General features: G+C 37.4%; 1 protein-coding gene across 1 annotated transcript in view; it reads left to right on the forward strand.

Moving 5' to 3' along the window:
• The window catches only part of SMC2 (structural maintenance of chromosomes 2), a 640,522-nt gene that overhangs the window by 64,479 nt on the left and 555,813 nt on the right, over positions 1-20,230 (forward strand). Inside the window, exon 5 of the mRNA XM_090385021.1 lies at positions 13,151-13,288. Within this exon, the coding sequence (XP_090241147.1) occupies positions 13,151-13,288 (138 nt within the window). The remainder of the gene's footprint in view (positions 1-13,150; positions 13,289-20,230) is intronic.

Genomic DNA, 20,230 nt, shown 5'->3' on the forward strand with positions numbered 1-20,230 from the left:
GCAATCTCTCCTGTTAACAAGTACAGTCCAGGCTGAAAAAAATTCTACCCCTTGAGCCTTGCACAATCTTTCCAGGGCCGAATTGATCGACAAGGCTCTCATCATATACTCCCTCCTATCGTGTCTGGGCAGAATTGCAGACACTTTCAAATTCAACCCTAATTCTCGGCTTTTTTTCAACAGTGACCTGTACTTATTGAGTAATTCTGCCGGTCTCCTACTCCTAATATCATTAGTGCCAACGTGTACAACTATATCACCTTTTGTGCCCTTGAAAGATGATATCCGCTCTACAATGTCATCAACCTTTGCCCCTGGCAGACATACCCTGGTCCTGTTCCGCCTATCCTTTTTACATAGCATGTTCCCCGTTTCCCTGACAATAGAGTCACCAACAACTAATAGTTCCTGTGGGACCAGCGCATTCTGCCTTGGGGTTTGCCACTGTGTTGCGCGATGACCAAGTGCAAGCTCTGCCGTTGATGTAGGCAGCTGAGAGCTTGATGGGCCCCTCAATTTATTTCCTTCGAGGGCATCCACCCTGTCCTTCAAACTCTCATATAGGCCCATAACAACGCTGAGTTGTCGCCTGATTTCCTTACACTCCTTACATCGCGCACACACAAAGACATCCCCCATGGCAATATCATGTTCCGTTCCAGAGAGTTCGGCAAACATTTCACAAGTTGCACATTTTTTTTAGGCTGTGACGCGTTGGAGAATCGCCCCCCTCAGTTCTTCCCCCAAGTCACAACACTCCTGCCACTTTGTGCCCGTTGCTTTGCTGCTCTAGTTCGGGGCATGGTAGTTTAAATTAATAAAATCAATAAATTAAATGTCAGTAGTATTTGAATAGAAACTATGAAATAGAAACGGTGAAGCGTATTACTATATAATTAAGCGTTAGAGCTACCTAGCTACCTCAATTAAAAACTTTGAATTCCCTACAAAAACTTTGAATTCCCTATATACAAAAACAATTGCTACAAAAATCGAACAAAATTAACGGTTTTACCTATCGTTATAAAATCCACAAAAACTCTTTATCTAAATTAAAATAAAAAATAACCAGCGTAACTATATGACTACGTATTAAGTACAATATAAAACAACAATCATGTAAATAAAAGGCAAACACTTATCGTTTTTGCGGAGCCTGTAACTGACAGCTGTAACTTTTAAATAGAGTCGAATAATGGTTTATTATTGTTATTTTTAAATGAATTAATAAATAAACATTTAAAAATTTCTCAGTTTTAATTTCTAATGTGGTAAATATTGATAGATATAACCCACATAAACAAATGCTCTTTGTGGTACTCAATAATTTCTAGGAGTGTAAAGGGGTCCCGAAACCAAAATTTTTGAGACCCATTGCCATAGACCATCGCTGGGATTATGTGTATTGGCAGGTCCAGAATTTGCACCATGAACTCTCACACCACGGACTGTCACAGATCTACAGATGTAATCCTGAGAACATTGTGCAATATACCTCCTACAACATTCAAAGACTATGTAGAGTCCATGCTTTGCCCAGTGTACTGGCTGCAATAAAGGGACCTACCCATTATTAGATAGGTGGGTATAATGATGAAACTGGTCAGTGTATGCATTCATGGCTTCTGTAAAACAATAATCATGCATTTATGACTATTGCTTTACAGTTGTTCCATAATTCTAATGTAAAATTAGTAAAAAATTCAGAGCTACATAACTGCCACGATTTTTTAATATATTAAAAAGTAAGAGATTACCTCAATCTTTTTTTTTTTTTGTGGAATGCTTCCAGTCAATTCTCTCTCATACGTGACGAATAAAATAAGATGAAAAAAACGAATAAATGAATTCTCTCACTCATAAAGATTCGACCAAATCCGATGCACAACAGAATCAAAAGCCGAGAGCCCCAACCCGACCCCAAAACACGTCAAACCACAACAGCAAGACCACGAGTGCGAGAAGACATTGTGCCATAATAAATAGTTAAAACTGCTTCCAATAATAAATAATTAAAATTACTAATTAAAAACTATTAAAATTAAACGGATTAAAAGTTACGATTTGGATGAATACTCAAATTAAACGAAATGCACAGCTGTTTCCCTTCCTTAAGGGAAACAGCTGTGTGCTTACAAAGAAAGACTTAAGTTCTGTAAGTTGCCACATCTGGAGACTTGGCATCTGCGAGGTAATCTGATTGAGGTGTATAAGGCCTTGAATGGTTTCAGCAGGCTCAGTGCTGATAGGATACTTCCTCTTGCTCAGATTATGAATCTGAGGGGGCATAGATTCAAATTTATTTAAGACAGTTGTAGAATAGATGTGCAGAAGTGTACCTTTAGCCAGTGGGTAGTTGTTTGCTGGAACAGACTTTCATCTGTTGTTGTGGAAGTTGATAGCTTAAATATATTCAAGGCTGAACTAGACTAACATTTGGAGTGACCAAATGGGTGAATTGGGAAGTTTTTTTTTTTTTTTTTTTTTTTTTTTCCCCTGATGCTGTATAAGCTTGCTTTCTTGCATCATATGCCAATGCTAATTTAAGATTGCTTCAAATTTAAGAATGTTCAAAATTTAAGATCGTTAAGTGCAGAATTTAACACTTTATTTGCAGATGCAGTTAAGGCAGTGTTAGATCGGTTGGAAAAGTGTTAATTTCAGAAGCAGGAGTGTGGAGATTAGGCCTGGAGCGAGGGGTGCTGGGGGTTTCAGGGACTGATGGCAGTCATCGTGAAACAGGTGGGTATATGAGATGTGTTACAGTAACTAAGAATAAGAATAGGTGCATGTATACCAATGCTAGAAGTATAGTAAATAAATTTGATGAATTTGAAGTGTTGGTCAAGACATCAAAGGTGGATATTGTTGGATATCAGAGATGTAGTGTCACACAGATATTAGTAATGCAGAATTGGAATTTGGGGAGAACAGTGTGTACAGAACAGATAGACAGGATAGGAAGGGACGAAGTGTTATGCAGTTAATTAAGAAAAACATAAAATCAAAATAAGTCTAAACATCTCAACATCTAAATCCAGTTGATTTAGATGTTGAGTCAGTTTGGTGTGATGTAAGCACTGCGAAAGCAAAAATAAGAGTAGGAGTGTGTTATAGGACTAATGAGTACAATGAACAATTGTACAGAGAAATAGTGAACTAGCAAATTAGAATGTCTTATAATGTGGGATTTTAACTTTCCAGATATTGACTGGAACTTGTGGTTGGTCACTCGCACACTAGTAAGACTTTCGTGGATTTATTGGATGATTGTTTTCTGCAGCAGCATGTTCGAGAGGCAACCAGAGAGGGTAATACTCTTGATCTGGTTATCAGCAGTGATCATTCGTGTATTAAGAATTTGTAGATAAAGGAACCACTAGGTGGCAGTGACCACAGTGTACTGATGTGGGATTTACTTCAAGATATAATTACCATCATGGGTAACGGAAAGGGTTTTTGCTTCCGTAAATGTGACTACAGTGGTCTTAGACAGTTTTTAAATTCTGTACAGTGGAATCAACTAATGATGTTACCAACAGCAAATTCTAAGTGGGAAGCATTCAAGGAATTAATCGGGGAAGCTACTAAAAGATTCATACCTATTAAGAAATATTGTTCAAGGTTTAGTCCTAAATGGTTGTCAAATGAACTAATGAAACTTGTGGCAGAGAAGGAAAATGCATGGGATGCGTATAAATTATCAGGCGACACAGAAGCCTATGGCAGATATAAGCTGGTCTGTAATCAGGTCACAAAAGAGGTTAGGCAGGCGAAGGCAGATTACGAGAAATCTTTGGCAAAGGATGCTAAGCAAAACTGCAAGGATTTCTTTACTTATATAAACTCTAAATGGAAGGGGATGAATTTGATTGGTCCACTTGATATTGATGGTTCGATTGTTGATAATCCTGCTCAGAGAGCAAACAAAGTGAATTAGTATTTTAGCATTAGCATTAGTAGAGGCATATGATGCAAGAAAGCAAGCTTATGCAGCATCAGCCAAAAAAAAAAAACAAAAAAAAAAAAAAAAAAAAAAACCCTCCCATTTCACCACTCTGTTCGTTCGAAATACCTGTCCAGCCTTAAATTTATTTAGGCTATCAACTTCCACAACGAAGTCTGTTCCACCAACGAACTACCTGCTGGCTAAAGGCATATTTCCTCACATCTATCATACATCTCTCTTTCTTCAGTTTGAATTTATGCCCTCTCAGGTGATTATTCTGAGCAAGAGGAAGAATTCCATCGGCATTGAGCGTACTCAAGCCATTCAAGGCTTTATACACCTCTATCAGATCAACTCGCCGGTGCCTAGTCTGCAGACACTGTAATTTGTAAAAGTCAAGCCTTCCTTCGTAAGAGCAACCCTTTGTTCCATTCACTAATCTTGTTGCCCTTCTCTGTACTCGTTCCAGCAGCTCTACATCCTTCTTGAAATGAGGCCTCCAGACCAGTATACAGTACTCAAGGTGTGGCCTCACCATTGCCTTATACAAGGGAATAATCACCTCGTTATCCCTTCTAGAAAAATTCCTGTATATCATTGACAAGACACCATGAGCTACTCATGCAGCCAGTCTGCATTGTTCAGAGAACTACATATCAAGCTGCACAATTTCCCCAGGTTCTTTTCATTCTCTACCACTGTTAGTGTATGGGAACAGCTGCTCTGGGGTTACTGTTTCCCATATGTAGTACTTTACATTCGTCAATATTTAACTTCATTTGCCACCTCTCAGCCCATCTGCTCAACCTTTCCAGATCCTGTTGCAGCAGCATAGTGTCAGTAGTGTCCTTGACAACCCTGCCAACCTTTGTATTGTCTGCAAACTTGGACATTAAGCTTGATATACCATCATCAATATCATTTATAAATACAGAAAACAATAATGGACCCAACACTGAACCCTGAGGGACTCCACTAATAACATTAGTCCATGATGAGCAGTGTCCATTGATTACCACTCTGTCTCCTCCTCCTCAACCATCCCTTTATCCATAGGAGCAATTTGCCTCCAATGCCACACTGCTCCAATTCGTGCAACAATATCAAAAACCTTTCTAAGGTCCAAATCTATAATATCAAAATTATTCCCTGCATCCAGTTCTTTTGTGACCGCATCATAGTATCCAATCAAATTGGTCAGGCAAGACTTCCCCTTAACAAAACCATGCTGTGTCTGAGCTATAACTGAAGTCTTGTCTAGGTGATCCTGCAGTGCTTCTTTAACCAGTGCCTCCATTAATTTTCCTGGAACAGAAGTTAAACTAACAAGTCTATAATTACTTGTGTCGTCCTTTGATCCTCCTTTGTGAATTGGGATCACATTTGCACATCTCCAGTCTATGGGTACCTCCCCTGAGTCCAAAGAAGCTCTCATAACTATGGCTAAAGGTTTGCTTACTTCCTTTGCTGCCTCCTTTAATATATCTGGATAGATCCCATCCACCCCGGGCGCCTTTTTTATGTTTATCCTCAACAATTTCTCCTCCACTTTCTTCTCAGTTATTACAAAATCATCTAGCTCACTGCCAGAGTTTACTTCACCTCTGGCATTTCCCTTCCTGAATAACTCCTCATGTGTGAATGTAGATGCAAAATACTGATTTAGTTTGTTAGGCACCTGAGCAGGATTCTCAACTGTTGAACCATCAATATCAAGTGGAACAATCTGATTCATCCCTTTCCTTCTAGAGTTTACATAGTTAAAGAATTCTTTTCTGTTTTTCTTTGCATCCTTTGCCAAAGATTTCTCATAAGCTGCCTTTGCTTGCCTAATCTCCTTTGTGACTTGGTTATAGACCAGCTTATATCTATCATAGGCTTCCATGTCACCCATTAATTTTTATGTATCCCATTCACTTTTCTTCTCTGCCACATGTCTCATTAGTTCATCTGACATCAATTTAGGCCTAAACCTTGAACAATATCTCTTAGTTGGTATGTAAAACCTAGTAGCTTCCAAGTTGAATTTTTTGAATGCTTCCCATTTAGAATTTTCTGTTGGTAGCATCATCAGTTGGTTCCACTGTATAGAATTTAAATACTGTCTCAGACCACCGTAGTCGCCTTTACGAAAGCAAAATCCCTTCCCTTTACCCCTGATGGTAGTTACCTCTTTGAGTAAATCTCACTTCAGCACACTGTGATCACTGCCACCTAGTGGTTCCTTTATCTGCAGATTTTTAATGCATGAAGAATCACTACTGATAATCAGATCAAGAGTATTACTCTCTCTATTTGCCTCTCGAACATGCTGATGTAGAAAACAATCATCCAATAAATCCACAAAAGCCCTGTTAGTGTGTGAGTGACCAACCCACAAATTCCAGTCAATATCTGGGAAATTAAAATTCCCCATTATAAGACTCTGTGATTTACTGGCCCACTCTATTTCCTTGTAGAGTTTCTTCTTATATAAACTCATCAGAGTCATTAGGCCTATAGCACACTCCTCTCAATTTTGATCTCCCAGTGCTTATGTCACACCAAACTGACTTGACACTGCACTGTCCAGCGAAGTCGATTGGCTTCACTTCCTCGGATTTTGTGTTTCTTAACTAATAGCATAACCCCTCCTCCGTTCCTATCCTGTCTATCCTTTCTGTACACATTGTACTCGCCAATTTCCAGTTGTGCAGTCCTTATATCTGCGTGACACCACATCTCTGATATCCCAACAATATTTGCCATTGATGTTTTGAGCAATACCTCAAATTCATCAAATTTATTTACTAAACTCCTAGCATTGGTGTACACGGAAGTATACATGCACAAGTTCCTATTCTTATTTCCCGTAACACAACCCATGTGTTTACTTATACCAAAATGACTCCCAGCAGTCTCTGAAATATCCTGTAGAGTAATACCCCGAAGTTACGCGATAGGTTAGTCCGACGAAAATCGCTTAAGTCCAATTCGCGTAAGTCGGGGTACAACTTTGCATATAAATACATATAAATTTTGTTTAATTGGGACCAAGGACTAACAAAAACACTAGTTTAGAAGAAAAATATTAATAAAATTGCAGTTCTTTATATATATTAATACAAAATATGTATTAAAAAAATAAATGACTTACGTAAAAAAGTTATTTCAATGTCGATGGCTTCATAAAATCTAACAAATTCGTCTGACGACACAGAGACTTCTTTTTTTCATGCAGAATTTCTTCGTAGCCAGCTAATAATTTTTTTATTCCTTGCTTTGTAACTATAATGCATTCTTCGTTGGAGTCTGTTTTCTAAAATTTTTAAGCCCTTTTCAATTGAGCTGAGACCTTCTGTCAAGTTTGCATTTGTCATGTGCTTTTCGCCGTTGCCTCATTTAGGCCTGTAGTACGTGCAATATCACATGGTCTTTCATTTCGCTCAAAGTGTTTCACAATTTCATATTTTTTCTCTATGGACAGAGGCGGACTGGCCATAAGCCTTACCGGGGAAACCCCGGTGGGCCGGAGGCCGGTGTGATTTTGTCCATAAACCATTGTATGAGGCCACTATAAATTTTCCTGGGTAAGAATTTTTGATCCAGTCCGCCTCTGTTTATCGATAATTGCTTTTCTTTTTCTCTCTGAGTCTGCAGTGTCTTCACCAGTACGCTTCCTTTTCACACCTTTTAAGTATTTTACTATTTTTAGGGAATAAAGCACAATTACAAAACGAGGAGGCACGCTCGATACGCATAAACAAAGCTGCACGCATGTAGCAACTGAATAAACAACACCATAAAGGCAGAGATACACTATTAACACCTCACATTTCTAGGGGTTACTACCATAAAACATTAAAAATCCAGTTGCGTTTCTGCTAGTGGAATCTGTTATAAACTGGTAGTAAACTCCATCTAATTGCATACCGATAGCTGGAATTGGTTTTTACGTTATTATGGTGAAATGTGTTTCCCCTAAAACAAATACATTTTCAGAATCTTCTCTTCGTTCCTATCGTGTTGCGTTCGGTTGGGGTGATTCTGCGTTCGACTGCCAGTTCTTGTAAACATAAAGGCGAATCGTGCATAAGCCAATTCGGTTCGTGTTATATTATAAGATATTGTTACCTTATTTATAAATAGTGTATGATCGAATTCGTGTAGTGTAAACACGTGTTATACGAGGACTGACTGTACAGCTCGACCGACGCGATCCATTTCTCTCGTGAAAATGATGTAATTTCCAACAAACGTTGAGCACGAATTCGAATGCACACATATAAATATGACAGTTGGAATACAAATTCTTGTATATGTGCAGTAAAGTTGAATTTTGTTCATCTTTCGCTCTCACTCTCCACCGTCGCACCATATATCGATAACATATGAAAAACGACCTTGAAGATAGTGGGCGGCAGTGTTGCCAAACGAAAAAATCAAGAACCGCGTAACTCCGAGTTCGCGTAAGTCGGGGTATTACTGTATCTTGTTTTCCAGGCTGCTGCTCATTCCAATAGAAGCAGTGCAAGAATCACTTTCACCTCTGCACGTGGCCTCTGTTAATCTATTAGTCCTTGTATCAACCCCAAGTTTGCAGTTTTCTGACCCACCTTACACTGCCTTGATGGCATCAGCAAATATTCTTGGACTATTTCTATTTGAGATCCCATCCCTGTAGAAGCAGGCTCTCCTGTTAAGAAGTACAGACCCGTTTTGAAAAAAATTCTACCCCTTGAGCCTTGCACAATCTTTCCAGGGCCGAATTGATCGACAAGGCTCTCATCATATACTCCCTCCTATCGTATCTGGGCAGAATTGCAGACACTTTCAAATTCTACCCTAATTCACGGGTTTTTTTCAACAGTGACCTGTACTTGTTAAGTAATTCTGCCGGTCTCTTACTCTTAATATTATTAGTGCCAACTTGTACAATTATATATCACCTTTTGTGCTCTTAAAAGATGATATCCGCTCTACTACGTCATCAGCCTTTGCCCCTGGCAGACATATCTTGTCCTTTTCTAATTATCTTTTTTACATACCATGTTCCCCTGACAATAGAGTCACCAACTACTAGTTCCTGTGGGACCAGCGCATTTTGCTTTGGGGGTTGCCACTGTTGCGTGATGACCAAGTGCAAGCTCTGGCGTTGATGTGGGCAGCTGAAAGCTTGATGGGCCCTTCAATTTAGATCCTTCGAGGGCATCCACCCTGTCCTTTAAGCTCTCATATAGGCCCATAATAACATTGAGTTGCCGCCTGATTTCCTTACACTCCTTACATCGTACACACACAAAGACATCCCCCATGGCAATATCATGTTCCGTACCCGAATACTCCTCAAACATCATGCAAACAGTGAATTTTAAAAGACTGTGGTTTAGAGAGCAACTGCTCATCCTCAATTCTCCCTTGAGCGACAGCACTCCCATTATCTTGAGCCTTTTGCTTTGCTACTCTGGTCTGAGTCATGATTTTGATTTAATTTCAATAAAATTTCAATTTCAGTAAAAAATTATAACCCTAAACTTGTATCCCAACACAGTTATAACGCTATATATATTTTTCAGTATCGAGTATTATCTATGAGTTCCGTTTATATAACTTCCGTATCAAGTTATGTATTAATTAATTATGTTACGTTTGTAATCTAAGTCGTTATATGTATTTAGTTAAAAAGTCCAATTTAATTGACAATGAAGTTTAACAAGATTAATAGATTTTACTGATTAATTTACAATATTATATTATATTATATACTATACTATATCAAGCTTACACTATCTAGTTCGGGATAAGCGTATCATATAATAATGGTGGAAGGTTTTGAAGGGTAAATCTACGGACATCTATATTCACACATGAGGAGTTAAGGTTTGAAAATGGCAGAAGGTTATCAAATTGTAGCAGGGTGGTTAATGATTTTGTAATAACAGAACAAAGTGAAGGATAAATTGTTGAATTTAAACATAAGAAAGGCACCTGCGGTGGATGGGATCTATCCAGTTATATTAAAGGAGGCTGCAAAGAAGTAAGCAAACCCTTAGCCATAATTATGAGAGCGTCCTTGGACTCAGGTGAGGTCCCCACAGACTGGAGATGTTCAAATATATCGCCAGTTCACAAAGGGGGATCGAAGGGTGACACGAGTGATTACAGACCAGTTAGTTTAACTTCTGTTCCTGGTAAAATAATGGAGTCACTGGTTAAAGATGCATTGCAGGATCATCTAGACAAGACTGCAGCAATAATTCAGTCACAGCATGGGTTTGTTAAGGGAAAGTCTTGTCTGACAAATCTGATTTGATATTATGATCTGTTTACAAAGGAATTGTATGTAAAAAATAATTTTTGATATCATATATTTGGATTTCAGGAAAGCTTTTGACACTGTTGCACATGGAAGACTACTATAAAAATTGGAGCAGAATGGTATTAAGGGTAAGTTGTACAATGGTTAAAAGGATGGTTGAGTGGGAGAAGACAGAGGGTGGTAATCAGTGGGTGCTGCTCTTCGTGGACTAATGTTATTAGTGGAGTCCCACAGGGTTCAGTGTTGGGTCCACTGTTGTTTTGTATATTTATCAATGATATTGATGAAGGTATATCAGGCTTAGTGTCACAGTTTGCAGATGATACAAAGGTTGGCAGGGTTGTTAATGACATTAATGTCAGTGTGCTACTGCAACAGGATCTAGAAAATTTGGGCAGATGGGCTGAGAAGTGCAACTGAAGTTTAACGTTGAGAAATGCAAAGAACTGCATATGGGTAGAATTAACCCCAGAGAAACGTACCAACTGTGGGGTACTACACTTAATGTGGTAGAAAATGAAAAAGACCCTGGAGTAATTGTCCATTCAGATATGAAGTTTTCTGAGCAATGCAGACAGGCTGCCAGGGCAGGGAATGGGGTTTTGTCAGTGTTATACAGGAAGTTGGCTAGCAGGGAATAGGAGGTGATTGTCCCTCTGTATAAGGCAATGGTCAGGCTACGCCTTGAGTACTGCGTACAGGTCTGAAATTAAGTTCTGCAAATTACAGCGGTTGGAGAGTAGGCACCTGTGAGGTGATCTGATTGAGGTGTATAAGGCCTTGAATGGGTTGAGCACATTGAATTCTGATGGGATTCTTCGACTTATTCAGATTACGAATGTAAGGGGGCATAAATTCAAATTGCGGAAAGACATGTAGAATAGATGTGCGGAAATTTGCCTTTAGCCAGCGGGTGGTTAATTCCTGGAACAAACTTCCATTTGTCGTTGTGGTAGTTGATATGTTAAATAAATTTAAGGAGGAACTGGACAAACATTTAGAGAATATTGTTGTGTAAATTTTTCACAAATGTTGTGCAAAAAATCTAAAGGGTTGAGATCTGATGACCTTGGAGGATATTCAAAAGCACTCCCCTATGCCCTATCCATTGATCACGAAATTCATTGTCAAGATAATCATGCACAGCTGTGCTTGATTATTAATTCCTTCATCATTCTAAAAACACTTGTATGGTTTAAACCTAGCTCTTGTGAACATCTGGTTGATTTTCTCGGGGTGCACAAGATTGCATTTCTTACAGCTTCAATGTTTTCATTACTTCTTGATGTCCTCTTCCTGACACTTGCTAAGTTATTGATATTATGAATGGTTCCATGGTCCTCAACTTTATTCCGGAAATGGGTAATTGTTAAATGTGTGAACGTTTTGTTCCGTATTGTAGTTTCCAAGCATGTTGAACTTCATTGACATTTTCATATTTCCAATACTGTTTTATAATAGCCTTTCTTTCTTCAAAACTTAATTGGGTACACACCATCGTTTTAGAGATCTATAAAAATAAAACAAAAATTAAATTATTGTAAAAAAATTGTCTATTTTTAAGCTACAAAATGAATTTAAGAAAATTAAATTGGTGCTTATTGTTCATTAAATATAAATTTTTAAAGTGTGCATACATAATTTTGAAACATGCTATATATTTCAGTTAATGAGTTGGCAGCACTTTTAGTAGTAGGACATTTCTATATTTTCTGCATGACATGCCTTTTAAATCACTGTTAGAGAGAAACAATCCAAGATTATCAGCAGTAATTTATCACAGGTGAAGGGACTTTTAGGTTTTATTGATCATAGCATATTGATATGGGATTTTTTTAAAGGAACTATTACTGTCAAGTGTTCTTCTCTTAATAAAAGTAATTTTTATTCTATTTCTTTGGTTATTATGGGTAACAGCATTTCTATGCTGGGAAAACTTGCTGTGGTTACAGCAATACTTTCATGTAAAAAAGTGTTAATTTCAATTTGATCATCATGCAATAATACCATGTGTCTTGTATGATTTTATAACACATTAATAATACAAATAATTATAGTTTTTGCTTTTTTTTTTACTAAAAATGCAATTAGCAATTAAAGTAGCACTTATGATACTTTCGTTACTAGAAAATATAATTCGTGATATGTTCTTTATGTTATTTGGTTGCATTATGGCAAATCATTTTAATATCAATTTTTGAAAGTGTGATGGGTAGTAAAAAAGTAACAGTGATTATGAGAATATGGTAATCTCTTAATGTAGTGAATAAAGCTGCATTCGTAGTTTTCAGTAAGCAAAAATTCTGGATACAGTTTAATTAACTGTTGACAAGAAACTAATCAAATTACATCTAAAACATACTGCTTTCTGTTCCATTTTTAGTGAAGTATCAGGTAGAAATAACTTGTGATGTAAACTAGATAGTAGAAGTATGAAACCAATACAGCTGCTGTTAGGATTGCAACTTGCACAAGTCATAGAAAACAAAGTCAGCTACTCTGCTAGTGGATGTCGATGGGTGAAACCCCACTTCAATGCAAAAGTATATATGTATTTTTTGTTGAAAAAATTTTGAGTTTCAGAGAAAGTGTATAAGTAGGCCATTACCAATAAATTAAAGTTTAGTGGCTGTGGATAGAACCACAACCAGAAAGTCTCCTGGGCAGATTTTCCTCACTCCCGATTTCATGCAATTTTTTTGTGAACAGGATTAGTGGTGCACTTAAACTTGTGTACCTAACTTATGTTCACACACACACACACACACACACACACACACACACACACACACACACACACACACACACACACACACACACACACACACACACACACACACACAAAAATCTTATGAAAGGTAGTGTTTTGTGTGAAATAACATTTTGTGTTATGTTTTATACAGGTATTAACAGAAGAGATTACCCCTACTCTTAACAGACTGAAAGAGGAGCGACAGGCTTACTTAGAATATACAAAAGTGGTGAGAGAATTAGAGCATCTCACAAAATTATACGTTGCATGGCAGTATGTTCAAGCTCAGGTAACAAGTTTCTCTTTTTATGATTTACTTATGTGCATATTTCGTGAATATTTTGTTTTAACTTGAGTTTCTATATAAACATACTTTGCATAGCTAATACATTTATTCATTATCCACTGGAAATCATGATTCAACTAATAAACAGAATAGGTATAATCAGATGTTTTGCAAGTCGTAAATAAGCAATAAGAAGCAGTTCTACAAGTCATCATTGGGAGATTGGTGTACCTATTATCTTGCAATCCCTGCTGCTCAAAAAAAGGGGGGGGGAGGGGCGATGACTAATTGTTTAGTTTGTTTTAGTGCATCACATCAATTGTTGTGTTCCATCGCACAGCAAAAGGACAAAATTTGTTTCGTTATGTATGTCGGAATTTTTTTTATTGTAACTATTTTTTTAGAAATCACGAAAATGATTGGCAAACGCATGAGCTGTGCTTTCAATTAAAGAAAAACTTGAAATTATTCAAAAGTTTGAAAACGGTGCATCCGTTAAATCTCTAATAAACCATTATAATGTTGGTGACCAAAACATACATAACGTTGTAAAAAAATAAAGGGAAGCTATTAGTTTTAAAATTGACATTGTAAAAAATAAAGGCATGTCCAATACGCGAGCAGTGCGTGGTAAGTGTTTTTGTTTTTTATCTATCGGCATAATTTTTATGTGGGTTGTTGAACATTTATTGATATGGTAAGTCCCCGACTTAGAACTTAGGACTTATGTAGCTTCAGACTTATGTTACGTTATTTATATTTTTTTTATATTACAAGATTTCAGTGAAGGGGAAACACATTTCGCCATAATAGCGTAAAAATCCACGAATTCCCGCTATTGGTATTATCATAAATGCAATAAGATCGAGTTCACTACCCATTTATAATAGATTGCGCTAACAGAAAAGCCCAATAAACCGGAATGTGCAAATGGTTTATATTGTTTTATGGTCGTAACCTCCATAAATGTGCTTTAGTAAAATGAGAGCTTGTGTGGGGTGATAATAGTGGATTTTCGCTTTAACCCTGTGAAGTTTTTTTTTTTTTTTTTTTTTTTTTTTCACAAAAATTTAATTTTGACCGTTATCATGGTGCCGATTAAGAGAATAAGTAACAGCAGTATTAGTTAATCTATCAAGAAAAGGAAAGCGATTGGTTTGGCTCAGAAAATTAAAATAATGATAATTTAACATGGCCAAACATTAACAACTATCGCACAGAATACAGATTTGTCAGTGTCAACAGTGAACACAATAATAAAGGACAAAGACAGAATAAGATAAGGGGTAAAGGCATTGGCACCAGTGAAGTCAACTGTAATAACCAAGGCTATGAAATACGTATCAGTTTTTACTGTACAATAACATGCATTTTTTCTTCCTTTTGTTTTCTTCTTTTATGTGCTTCTGAGGATATTATGTGGTTTTTGTAATTTTGACATATCAGGGATATATAGTATCATTATTTTGTTACTTTTCCTGAGTTACCTAAACTCGACTTAGGGAAGAAGTCCTGGAACGTGTCTCTTATGTGTGTCGGGGACTTACTGTATTTTTGTATTAACCAGGAAATCGATTATCCGGGAAATTTTTTTTTTTTTTTTTACATAATATATATATATATATATATATATATATATATATTATGTGAGGTAAAAGTTAGGCTTCCCTGTTTGTTTATTTTATATTATTTTGCGTTTTGTTTCGCTCTGTATTATTGCCGTACTACTGGCTGATGTTTTTATTTTAAATATCATATTTATTTTAATTATCAGATATATATATATATATATATATAGGGTGTTTCAGTTAAACGTTTCAGAACTTCTAAGAGGGGTAGGGTACATCCTGACAACTCGAAATCATATACCAATGGGCAGAATCGAAAATTCCGAGCTTTAGTGCAGGGAATCTTAATTTCGCACAAGAACGCCAAGTTAGTAGGATGGATGATTACACGAACGCAGAGTTAGCCGATATGCATTTGGCGTACGGGGCTGCAAATTGTAGTGGGCCAGCCGCACAGTGTTTGTACGCGGAACGATATCCGACGAGGCATATTCCCAGTCATAATTTCTTTGCAAGACTGCACCAGAGGTTAGCTGAGAGAGGTTCATTTGAAAGAGCTGACAGGGACAGGGTAAGAACAGCACGGACTGCAGCCGTCGAACAGAATGTGCTGCAGCATGTACAGGGGAATCCAAGAACGAGTACACGAAGTCTAGCAAACGCAGTCTGGGTTTCCCATTGCAGCGTCTGGAGGATTCTCCGAGAACAAGACATGCATCCGTTTCACGTGCAGCGTGTCCAGACACAGCAACCGGAGGATTATGCACCTCGTATTGCTTTCGCACAGCGGTACCTTGGAAAATGTGCTACAAATCCCCCTTTTCCTGCTGAAGTGTTGTTTTCCGATGAGGCATCCTTCACAAGGGAAGGAATTTTCAACACGCACAACGACCATATCTGGGCGGTCGAGAACCCGCATGCAATACGACGTTGTGCAGCACAGATTTGATTTTCGGTCAATGTATGGGCAGGTATTATGGGAGGTCACCTCATTGGACCTTACCTGTTACCGTGTCGTCTAACCGGACCTATCTACTTGATTTTTCTGCAGCAAGTATTGCCACAACTTTTGAGAGATGAACAGATTTCTGCATCAACGCAACAGACAATGTGGTTCCAACACGATGGAGCCCCTGCCCATTATAGCGGAGATGTTCGTAACTACCTGGATGTCACATTTGGTCAACAGTGGATCGGACGTGGTGGTCCCGTGCGTTGGCCTGCTCGGTCACCCGACCTATCATGTCTTGATTTTTATTTCTGGGGTCATATGAAATCGCTAGTTTATGACACCCCTGTTGACAATGCTGAGGAGCTGGTTGCAAGAATCGCAGTAGCTGCCGAAGAAATTTGCCTGGAGTATTCCAGAATGTTCGGATGTCCATGCCGTCGGAGATGTGAGGCGTGCATTGTAGCCCGTGGAAGAAACTTCGAACACTTACTTTAATCCATGTACCTTTTTGCTTCTTTTCATGTATTATTAAAACGATTTCTCACTTAACGGTCTCTTTTCTTTATGGTGCTTCTGTGTACAACACCGCTTCAGGAAAGCATTTCCGACCCCACATTGCTATATGATTTCGAGTTGTCAGGATGTACCCTACCCCTCTTAGAAGTTCTGAAACGTTTAACTGAAACACCCTGTATGTATATATATATATATATATATATATATATATATATATATAGAATCCATATATTACAGAGTTAAATTGTAAAAATATATAAAATTATTAAGTGTTACATATATTGATGTTATAGACGCACTGATCGATCTTAAGCATAATTTATTAGATAATGGTTTCCCACATAATTTCATTATGAAACATATGAGTACTGCCTTGTCCATAGCCCTAAAAATATACCACGATGATCTAAACCAGTTAGATACTATGGAAGCTGTTAGGCCTACCATATATTGAATTATGCGTATGGGGTATAGTTTCTCTGTTTTAAAGGAATTATTATCCGGTATAGTTTCTCTGTTTTAAAGGAATTATTATCTGGTATAGTTTCTCTGTTTTAAAGGAATTATTATCGGTTTTATACATCGGTATCTATGGAGTGAGTTGTTTACTAATTAGCCTTTGTATATACATGTACATACTAGGTACTGCTGCATAAACACGCTATATATAGCTTACGCCTTAGAAAAGTGGTACCTATATGTGTTTTTACAGTAGGAATTAATTCGTTTATATTTTACTAAGATTTCTCTTCGACATCTGAGAATTATTGGTTTTGTTTTCTCTACTATAGAGGGCGCTATTATACTTTTGGTTCATCCCAAACTTGGCTATTATTGGACAAATCTTAGGTGGCGCAGTATATGCGGCAGTTATAAACGTCTAGTGCGTTAGCTGCAGGCGTTTAGTTTTTTCCTGCCTTGGGCTGCGGTAATGTATGTAATGTAGATTCTTTGACGGGAACATACTGGTTCTACGGTATTCCGTCCTTTGTTGTTTAACAGCATTCCCTCCTTTGTTTTTTAACGCTTTACATAAAGTTCGCCACTACTTGATATTTTGAAGTTAGATTTATAATAAATTATCTTAGGAATTAGCCATTCCGTTTTTTCTGTTTCTTTTCGCATTCTATTGATATATTTTACCGGCTCTTACTACTTAACCAGGATCCCTACTATTAGGGTTGGGAAGTTACACTCCCAGTTATATCCGATGTAATATCGATAAATTGCTTTTCCTTTACTGTTTCACTTTTAGCTATCCTCTTGCCTTATTTTTTCATATCTCACGAACTATTAGAGTAATTCGAGGGGGAGTGAGGTACTATTGCTTTAACTACATTGCTTTCTGTTCGCCCTTAGTTAGCTAATTTAGCCATTTTTCTGCAAATTGTTCAGCAAATATTAATAATTTTTCTGCAAATTGTTCAGCAAATATTAATAATTTCTCAGTTGTGCTTATAATGTTGCAGCGATCGGTCGGGCTAAATATCATCCAGCCTGTATTCTTACAAATTATGGTTAGACATACCCTTTTTGGACGGCTAGATTTATACTGATTTATAGACTTTACTATAACCTAATTTTAAATTAGATGAATTATCCATTATTATGGATATTTGGATTTGACATACAGGCAGATGATAACAGAAACCGATGGCTCAGTCTAACATGGGTTGGTCATTTTGTAGAGGTTTAGCCCTCGACAAAGTCTCTTGCAAAATGGGTTCCCATGTAAGACTTATGTTAATTAACCTAATATTTTATATTTTTCATGTATTTTTTCATGTATACTGGAGGTACGGTTGGCCAGTGGTTACATCGATTTTCAAACTATGGAGGTACTTACATTACACTGTAACTTATCTAATTTGAACATATATATATATATATATGTAACCTTTATTTATGTAAGAGTTGCGTTCCGTGGAACTCTACGTAAGTCGGAATTTCCCTACATGCTTATGCAGCACTCGCAACTATGTACGCTGAATTTGATTGAAGGAAAAAAGAAATGTTCGACAAACGTAAATAGAATTATTTATGCAATTTTTTTATCTAATGTGCTGGAAAAATTACAAAAGTGTACAAAATTACAAAAATTTCAAAATTATAAAATTACAAAAATAGAGAGAAAACAGGCATAAAGTCAGCAAGTTTTACCTTTTGAGCATCGTTGCCAGAATTAACTCTCCAGCTGATAATTATGCCACTGTGGAAATTGAGTGCTGTGGAGATTTAGAAGGGTTTTTTCCCAACACATCAGAAACTTTCTCTACAGCTGCTGAATCGGTACTGATGACTCCACCGCATACTTTAATGTTGTGGAAACCAGTGTGATGCTTGAACCTGTTAAACCACCTGTTGCTTGCCATGAATTTGGCTTGCGGTTTGTCTTACTGTAGGTTTTAACAGACTCTGTAAACTAGACCAGACTTGGAGTCTGGCCGAGTTTACAGAGTCTGTTAAAACCTACAGTAATACAAGGCGGATTTGGACTGATATTCTAGGAGCATCCCTAACAACAACACATGTCCACATGGGGTTCGCTGTACTTATCCTTAATGTCATCATAAATACTTCTCATTTTCACTTGAATGGCCATTAGACTCAGGAGCACTCGCTTCCGAATCTGATTTTCCATCCATATTATTAATAGCTTTTCCATCTTTGAATCAGCATCTGAACAAGGTTTTGTGATCAATGTTGATCTTAATTGCGTTGATCCTTTAACCCCAGTGGTTTACATCTGGTGAGTATGGGCTTGGCACACCCAGAGTCCTTGAGCTGGATATCATCATTCTACTCTTTCTTGGCGATTCCCTTCTACTTTTGACTCTCTCTCACTCAGGGTAACTCAGAAAATTTTTTTTTGGCTGGTGCAGCATAAGCCTTAGGCTTATTGTTGGTTTGTTATTTGGTTTTTAGGAGCATTAGCAGCTAAGGCCATATTGCTCCGGGATATGCGGTGGTCATTCCCTGACCTTTCTGTATTTGGTGGTGACGGGCTCGAACACCGGTCTAATCAAGAAGCGTGTGCTACGCACTGCTACTCCTTCTCACCTGGCTACGGAGGCGCCCACCTTAGGCTTATGCTCCTATGGTTAATAATGTTTTTTTTATACACTCACTGTCCTTTAAAATAACATTCATTGTTGAAGCAGTGAGACCTAATTCAAGTGCAATAGTTGACAAACTTTGTCCTGCCCTTACTTCTTAATTTATCATTTTCATCTTAATTTCTAAATCAATTTTGTTTTGTTTCCTAGCACTGCCAACTTGCACTTTTCGTTGGTTGCTTTCAGGTAAATACGAAGATTCTGAAAATTCATTTATGTTTGTTATGTGATTGAAGATTTCAATGAAGGGAGAACACATTTTACCATACTAAGGTATTGTAAAAACTCACAGAATTCCAGTTATTGCAAATGCAATAAGATTGAGTTTACTACCTGTTTATAATAGATTGCGTTAACAGAAAATCCCAATAAAGCGGAAAGTGCAAATTGTTTTTATTGTTTTATGGTAGTGACCTTTAGTAATGTGTTTTAGAAAAATATCACAAAGGCATTCAATATTGATTCTTATAATGGAACATGCGATAATGATGAAAGTGTTGTTAAAAGGAATTTTTTTTATTTTTTTATTTGCAATTTTCATTATAAAAATGACATTTTAGAGGCTTGAAGTGGTGGAACCCATGTTTAGTCTCTAGAGCTAAGTTCCGGCCAACCCTTCCCTATCTCTTCCATCATGCAGTATGATTGATGATTTTTGAGGTTATGATGAATGTCGTGGCGAGATCCAATATTCCTTACATTTCGAGGGTACAGCTCTAAAACGGTGTTCGCAGGCTGGCCACTAGATAGTACACCGGACCAAACCTATTGGTAACTCTCTAGGAGGCTTCCA

This window comes from Mastigoproctus giganteus, chromosome 11 (genome assembly GCF_048544385.1).
Source record: "Mastigoproctus giganteus isolate SK-2022 chromosome 11, ASM4854438v1, whole genome shotgun sequence".
Taxonomy (NCBI): domain Eukaryota; kingdom Metazoa; phylum Arthropoda; class Arachnida; order Uropygi; family Thelyphonidae; genus Mastigoproctus; species Mastigoproctus giganteus.